At 30.5% G+C, this 8,863-nt stretch overlaps 1 protein-coding gene across 1 annotated transcript; it reads left to right on the top strand.

The window, feature by feature from the left end:
* Positions 1–1,700: 1,700 nt before the first annotated feature.
* Positions 1,701–2,546, top strand: LOC110031921. The gene has a single exon (XM_020735363.1). The coding sequence runs from the start codon at positions 1,944–1,946 to the stop codon at positions 2,256–2,258; it is 315 nt and encodes a 104-aa protein (XP_020591022.1). The 5' UTR covers positions 1,701–1,943; the 3' UTR covers positions 2,259–2,546.
* Positions 2,547–8,863: the final 6,317 nt, after the last annotated feature.

An 8,863-nucleotide genomic window follows, 5' to 3' on the forward strand; every position in this document is an offset into this window, starting at 1 on the left:
AAAAATAAGCATAAAATATGCACTTAAAATAATATATTATTTTGGTGTATCATGGGATGATTGTGAAAGTGTTAACAACCATAGGACGATGGTAGTGGCTCGAAAGTGGCGGTGTAATGGGTGGAGCTTAGGAATCCTCAGGGCCTCAAAGCTCTCTTGGGTCTTCCGCCCGCAACCCCCCGGTTTGATGAAGAAAGTGAGAGTATATTTATTTATTTTTATAATGGCATTCTTTGTATCCACTACAAGAATTTGGATCATATTAATTTTGGGGTCATTTGGTTTGTCTCAATGAGACATTCAGTTTGATTGTAATTTTTTTGAATTTGAGTGTAGATGGTCCCTAAATTGATTTCGGAAGCTTCTATTCCCAATAGGCACTGAGAATTGTGTTTAATCAAGAGAACTTTTTAATAACATATCAACATATATTGCTAATTATATGTCTTACACCCTTGATAAAAAAATATTGATATATTAGTGCCAAAACAATGGTTATATTGAGCTAAGACAAATCAAGACATAAATTGATAAGTCATGCATCAAGAGGATGCTCACACAAAATATCAATCTATGCATTCCATTTATACCAAACAACTAAGAGGTCAAGACCCAACACATCACCTAAATGTGTGCATAAGTTTTAGTGTTATAAGATTCCACTCATATATATATAATAGGCTAGTGAGCTAGCTCATCATGAAGGTTCCAACCACATTAAGACTTGCCATCTAAACATTGGATTTTCTTAGTTAAATAAAAATTAAATATAGATAGAGTTAAAAATATTTTAATACTTATAATTACTTAATTGTCTTCAAGCTTGCTAGAGCTTTATAGGATCCTAATTCAAGTATGTTTAAACATTTTCTAAACTTTCTTTTAACAAGTTATAAGCTTAATCAACCATATTTAAAGCTTCCATCAAACTTTGTTAGAAACTTAGTTGAACATATTCCGAATAAATTTTATTCGAATTTGACTTCAAAAATAATTTGTTAATACAATCATTATCTTTATCTGAATGATATCTTTTAAGTACAAGTCTCTACAAAAATAAACAACATGAATATTTGATCAATTACAAGTATACGTATATAAAGTACATTAAAAAAACTAATTTTATAAAAATAAATATTATTTTAGCAAATATATAATTTAATAATGTTATATATAAAATTTAATTTAATTTTCACATAATATTTCAACTAAGAATAACTAGTAAACATTTACCTAAAATATAAATAAAATTAATTCCTTTTGTAGTAAAAATCTCAAAATTTAACCAACGCAAAATAGATTCAATTAAAATTTAAAATCTAACCAAAGCCAAATAGCCTAAAATTTCAAACTCTCATGAAACCCATTGCATGTATTAAGATAAAAGTTACATACATATCCCTCAATTCCTATGCATTTACATATTTAACTTCTAAACTTCAATTTTTATATATATGCTATTTTATCAACACATGAAATGTGTATTTCACTATTTTTAAAGTCAAAATAGTAATTTTTTTTAATGTAATATGAAAAATTTGCATGGTATAAAGATAAAATATAAAATTTTGATGTTATTTATGTAAATAAATTAAAATTTGATGGTATGTATGTAAATGTCACAATAGTTAAAAACTCATTGGATCCTCATCATCATCACGATTCGTGCTATATAAACTTGATGCCCGTGCGCCACCTATACTTTCTTTTTTTCTTACCCTAGCCGTCGAGATAGCGATCCACTAGAACATTTTCTCTTCTTCCACCTTGTTCCTATCAACACGCCATCCGAAGATCAATTCATTAATTGGAGATTCTCCCTTCGCCGCGCCCATAGCCGCAGCAGCATCCGCGGCGGTGCAGACCCGGAAAGGGAGAAATAAAAGCTAGGATTTGGGTCAGAGTGCGGTAAGGAGAGGGAGCGGAAGAAGGGGAAGTAGAAGATGACGGGAAAGGCGAAGCCGAAGAAGCACACGGCGAAGGAGATAGCAGCGAAGGTCGATGCAGCGACGACGAATCGCGGCGGTGGTAAGGCTGGGCTCGCAGACCGATCGGGACAGGATAAGGGAGGGCATGCTAAATTTGAGTGCCCCCACTGCAGGATAACCGCTCCAGATATGAAGTCGATGCAGATCCATCATGAAGCCCGACACCCTAAGATCCCTTTTGAAGAATCAAAGCTCACCGATCTCCATGCCTCCAACGCTGGCGATCCATCCAAGCCCCGCCCAGGGGTTCGGGGAAGCTTCAAAAAATAGCTTCAGCTTTGCTATTTCGTATAGCAGTGTGAGCTTTTCAATAACCTTTGCTTTCCTTCTGTCATATTCTGTCTTTGGCTTCAACTTTTACGATGTCGTGATGTATTTTTATGATATTTGCTCGACTTCATGCTGTCATCGCTGCTACAAGTAAGAACATGTGAGATTCCGTATGTCTTGGTTATCAGAGGACTTGAAGTTGAACTTTTTGTAGTAGTTTTCTTAAACGGTGCTTGCTTTTATGTAATGCGCTTCCCATAGCTTATTAATCTGGGTTTTTGTTTTTTATTTTCTCTGTATTCACATGGTTGATAATCGCACAATATTTACGATTGACGGACAAGCTGCCGTTAAGAGTGAAAACATCAAGATAATTCTGACAGCTCGAAATAAATTATAGATTATATATAATTTTCTCTTGAACTTGAAAGGTGTCATAGATGCTATGAAAATGTTGTGTTGGTTGATTTCGTTTATTCTTTGGAAGACAGTATTAGAGTTTAATTGTTTTTTTCATATGTATAAAATACAACATGGTGATGTCATTTTATCTATTTATGTTGTGTTGGAGAGAAATAGCTTTTGGTTGATTATATGATATGAGAATTGTTAGTTATGACGGTCAATGCAGGGTGGAAAACAAATTATGATTTAGATATATTACTGTATCTGGTCATATTCCAAGTGACATGGATCAGCTATTTCTAGCAACTCTCTTAGATTCTGATTGGATGTTTGGTTTGTAAGAGAAGTGGCTTGGAAAGCAAGTGTTTTCTTTTGGTTATGCGTTTAGAGATCTGATTACAAATTGAGGACAAAACAAAGATTTGAGATAAGAGAAACTAAAATAAAAGAAATTATGTATTTTTTCCTCTTTAATTGAGTGATTTAAGAGGGGAAAGAGGGTGATTTGTTCTCAAAGAGTGTGATTTGTTCTCTTCTTGATCAGGAGTAGAAAGAAAAAAAATGATAATTCATTTGACATATTTCGATGCGGGATTAAGATGCTTGTTCCTTTCATTTCTTCGGCAGGAGCATAGCATCTTCATACGTGGATCAATACCTCTTTTCTTATGTGCTGATTGTAGTCTAATGTTGGAGCAATTATTAGGTGTGGAGTATGCACATGTGGATTTTGTTGTATTAGTTGTATTGATACAACCAATACAACCAAAATAAAACAAAATCTGTATGTGCGTAATCCACCCCTAATAATTTTTCCTAATGCTGTGCTTTCTATCTGGGAGATTTCACTGCTTTGGGAGCCAGCTATTTTACTATTTGAGTTTATGCAAGTCAGTTTCTATTTCTTATTCTTCAACTACTAATTATGGGCATGATGTTTGCCGCTATTTGCATATTTTTCTAGTTTATGGGATTTCTTTCACATTTGTTTGTTGGTGTGCTCAATCAAATTTGTAGTTTTTTGGTTAGATTTCAGGAATATATTTATGTTTCTTTAGAATTGGATTATGGATAAAATCATGTTTGAATTTGATGGTTTTTATGACTCAAATTTGGTTGATCTTGTTCTAACCATAGCTTTTTATTTAGGGATGTGGAGTTTATAAATAGACAGACTTACGCATGTAATTGAATAACTTTGGTAAATTAAAAGTAGTATAAAACTTGGATTTATGAATTAATAAAGTTTGGCTTTAAGTGTGATTTTCTAATTTCGAAGAAAGCTATTTTCTTGTACCAACTCGATGCATCATCATCTTCTGTTTTTTTTTTTAAACTTTGGTAAATACTTTTGTTTACCTAATTTTTTGGCATAATTTTTTATTCGCTTATTGGAGTTCTTATTTTTATTGAAGTTTGATGCTACCAAAAGTGTAATTGTGGTGATTAAATCACAATTCATAGTTGATTTGTCATTATTTGAATTTCTCTTTACTTTATTCACATGCCTTCAATCATTGTTTTTTTTTTTCTTATTTGTTTTAATTCTATCATGTTGTTTTGCATCTCAAGAAGCTCATTTCATTTTTTTTTTACACTTAGTGACCTAAGATATGGGTATCCTATGTTTTTCTTGATCTATTACATTGCGTCATTATGGTTGAGAAACCCTTAATCTAAATCATGCATGTAACTAATATAAGAGCTTATGTTTATATCATGTCATCTTAATGTAGAATATATTAATTAATTGGGCGAACAACAACAACAAGTCTTTATCCCACTAAGTGGGGTCGGCTACATGAATCTTTTTTCTCCATTGTGTCCTATTGAATGTCATATTTTCTTTTAATTCTAATAAATTAAGATTATTTTATATACAAATGCCAAGTCTTTTTAGGTCAATCTCTTCCTTAACGTAAGTCGAATCTAAAATATCTATTATCCTAAAGGGATCATCAGATGGTCGACATTTAATATGACTAAATCGTGTAAGTTGATTCTCTCTTATCTTGTCCGCCACTAGAGCTACACCAGCCCGTTCACTGATACATTCGTTTTACATTTTGTCTTTAAGTGTCAAGCCGCTCATCCACCTAAGCATTCTCATCTGTGCAGCACTTAACTTAGTTTTGTGCTTCTCTTTTAGAGGCCATAAAGCATAGTAGGTCTCACCAACATCTTATAAAATTTTCATATAAGTCTGAGCGGTATTGTTCTATCATATAATATGGCATTTCTTCATTTCAACCAACCAACTTGAATTCTACTAATAACATCCCCATCTATATCACCATCAATAGACCTCAAATATCTAAAACTTTCACATATTTTAATGATTTGATTACCCATAATTTTAACTCTATCACTAGATCTACTACTACTAAAATTATAGTCTATATAAGTTCAATTTTAGATCTACTCAAACGAAGAATTTTAGACTCCAATATAAACCTCCGTAGTTCAAGTTTTTCATGAACTCTTTCTCGTCTTCTCTACAAGAAAAATATCATCAACGAAAAGCCTGCTCCAAGATACATCCGTCTGTAAATGTCCAATAAGAGCATCCATAATTAAAGTAAAAACGATATGGACTTAAAGTTGATCTCTGATGCAATCCAACTGAAATAGGAAAATGCTTGCCAATCCTTCTGTTCGAACATAAGCAACAACTCTAGTACACATTAATAACTTGAATATAACTCCTATGAAAATCTTTCTTTTCTAAAACTCTTCAAAGAATTTCTCTTGGAATTTTATTGCGAGCTTTCTCTAAATCAATAAAAATCATATGTTGATCCTCCTTACCCTCTTTGTACTTTTCCATCAAATCTCTCAATAAATGTACAACATCCATAGTAGGCTTGTCGACATAAATTCAAACTCATTATGAGAAATTTTTGTATCACGTCTTATCCTATGTTCAATTACTCTCCCATTAATATATGACACATTAACTTAATTCCTCTATAATTTGCACACTCTTGTACATCTCATTTATTCTTAAAAATGAGACCAAAATACTCTTCCTCTACTCGGGCATCCCTTTAGTTTTTAAAATAATATTAAAGAGTTTAGTAAGCCAAAAAACTCTCAAATCTCCTAAATATTTCTACACTTCAATTGGGATATCATCAGGTCCCACTGATTTCTCATCCTTAATTTTCTTTAAAGCGTCATCACCTTCAATTTTACTAATGCGGCGGTAAAATTAAAAGCAGTTTTATTATTATTAACGATATTAAAATCACTAAGGTTCTTATTTTTCAATTTTTTTTTAAATGTTATCAAAATATCTTTATTTTTTATATTCATCTCTAATACATTTTACTTGAATTAAATATTTACTTTTCTTTTCTCTTTGTTTGTCTAGTTTATATATTATATTTTTCACAATCTTTAGTGTCTAATCTATTGCAAATATCACTAAAAGCAAAATTCCTAGCATCACAAATTATTCTCTTGGACTTTTTGTAAATCAAATTTTACAAAAATTATATTTTTCGGGCCACCTTATATTTTTCTCAGTTCTCTAAATTTTTACATTTAAATCAAATTTTACAACACTTTTTGTATTTTATATTTTCTTATAAATTATTATTCCCAGCCAACTATTTTTATTTATGAAAACATTTCCTCTTGATTATTTAAATAAATCTTTTACCATTTGTTTAATGTACTTGTTACTTTATCCCACATAGAATTAGTTTTTTCATGAACATCGCAAATCTTGGAATCTTGAAGTTTTCTCATAAAATAATTTTATTTGTCTTTTTAGTGCTTCAATCTAATTCTATGACCATATTTTATTGTGTTTTTATATCTTCTAACTCTTCATAATAAAATCTAGAACTAATAATCGATGTTGACCATTTAAATTTTCATTTGGAATAATCTTACAACCTTTATATTCTTAATGATCTTTTTTTCTCCTAAGGCATTCTTTCTTGTTATAAAAATTCTTTCTTAAAGAGGGTATCATTTGTTTAAATTTTTCTTAGTCATTCCAAAATTTTTCTTTCGAGCCTATATCTAAACCTACTTAAAAGAGCATAATCGCTTATAACATCAAAAATCGTAATATAAACAATAATCTTTAGGGCTATAGTTATATCTCCAATTCTATTAATTTTTACAATATTATCTTTCAAAATCTTATTTATAATTACACATACACCTTTTTTAGTACGACTCTTATATTAATACCAAAGTTTAATAACTTAGTTATCAATCTCTTTAGTCTTTTCTCCAACATATTTAATTTCTTGAATGCATAGGATATTCATCTTCCTATAATCCATAATATCTATTAATTCCATTAATTTACCTCTAAGAGTGTCTATATTTCAAGATCTTATCCTTAAATTAGTTTCATGGATTAAATTTTTTGTTTGCATTCGTCCATCCATAACATGGGAAACTTTTTTTATTTGACACCATATCAAGTCTCCTGTGTAACAACCCTTGCACACTTTTAACAGTAATTAGTTTATACAGCGTGTTGCTTTTAGGGGACACCCTATCTTTTACAAAATACTTTAAAAGATTCATATCATGATTTTTCAATACTAGGTGTTGACCACCTAACACAATCCCCTACTTTTCGCTGGCTATCGAATATATTGGGGCAATTAAAAAAAAAAACACAAGATGCTCAAATTAAAGGAAATATTGTAAGCTATGGTTCTAGGCAACCGCAATGTGATTATCATAAGGTACAAAATTAAATCTATTCAAAAATGTATTCCCATATTTGATGAGATATAGTCTTTTTACAATGTTTAATGTGAATATATAATTTCGAAGGTTTCTTCGACTACTACAACCTATTTGACTCCAAAAGAGTTAAATATGCCAAAATCAAAATCAATGGTACTTGTTAAGCAATCCTGGGTTGATATAAAATATAAAATTGACTAGCAAAATTTTTTATTGTTGGAGATGGGGATCGCCTATATGGTCAATTAAAAAAAAAAAAAAAACTATGTGGTCAATTTAAAGATGTTAACAACATGACTATGATGTGCCTGAGCATTATATAAGGTTTATAGGTAAGTAAAAAAAAATTTTGTATTTAAAATTTAAACTCTTTTTATTATTTGTTTCACTTGGGTCGTAAATGAGAAATTAAGGTTGAACTAAGCTTTAATTTACCAAGACTATTACATGGGAGTTTACACATAGTTATGATATTGAGTATTTCAGTCATTCTTATTAGAATTAATTACAGCTTCTTTGAAGCCTCCTGCATACATGACAGCAAAAGAATTATACACTTTTGAAATTCACCCAATCTAAAAATGAAATTTAATGAGTATTCATTAGAGGATCTTTGGATGTGTAAAATAATTTATGTGTACATTTACATGATGAATCAACATCTAATGATTTTGATTTTGGACCTACATCTAATAAATCATGTTTACAAACTTGGCTATGTATAATTCATCAGAAGTCAGAATTGAAGTTCATAAAATTGAGTGTGAGATCATACGTTAACTTCAATCTCTACTGGAACTTAACCTGTACTTGGATATGACATTGAAGCAATCCAATTTATTATAGGTAATTGATCCAATAAGCAATAATGAACAGTAATTCTTGATGAATTATTATTGATTTTATTCTTATGGTGATCAATCAAATTAATGTTTTTTTTTACCTTTGGCTTAGTTAAGTGACATTAATTTCAAATTGATACCAAGTCAGATGCATAATCCTGATCATTCAGATTGGTCCTTGTGATCCCAATGATTTTTCAGATTTTCTTTAATTTTGTGATGCTTTGCAGTTCTTCATTATAATTCCAGTGTGATCTTTCACCTGAACGACTGACGGATTGAACTGGTATTATTGTATTCATTTCCTTAATTGTAGCTTAAGCTTAGCAAGCAATATTTTGTTTAAATCCTTGTATGCTTACATTGTGCTTCAAGTCCAGCCTTGTAATGAAAATTATTATAATCCACCTTATTGTTGATTCACCCCCTACTATGTTGTAATTTGATAAGAAAATAGACTTGGGCTTCATTTGACGTAGCTTTCTATTTAGAACTCATTTATCTTTGATATTGCTCCCAAACTTTTAGTAGAAAAACAATAAGCTGGATAAGGATTTAAAAAAAGTTATGTGTTTATTTATTTATTTATTTATTTTTATAAGGCTTTATTGTAGTTGAAAGCAATTATTCTTTGCTAAA

Source organism: Phalaenopsis equestris, unplaced genomic scaffold, assembly GCF_001263595.1.
Source record: "Phalaenopsis equestris unplaced genomic scaffold, ASM126359v1 Scaffold000867, whole genome shotgun sequence".
Taxonomy (NCBI): Eukaryota; Viridiplantae; Streptophyta; class Magnoliopsida; order Asparagales; family Orchidaceae; genus Phalaenopsis; species Phalaenopsis equestris.

Coding starts and splice junctions, on each gene's coding strand:
- LOC110031921 (XM_020735363.1), top strand. CDS start 1,944: ATGACGGGAAAGGCGAAGCCGAAGAAGCACACGGCGAAGGAGATAGCA.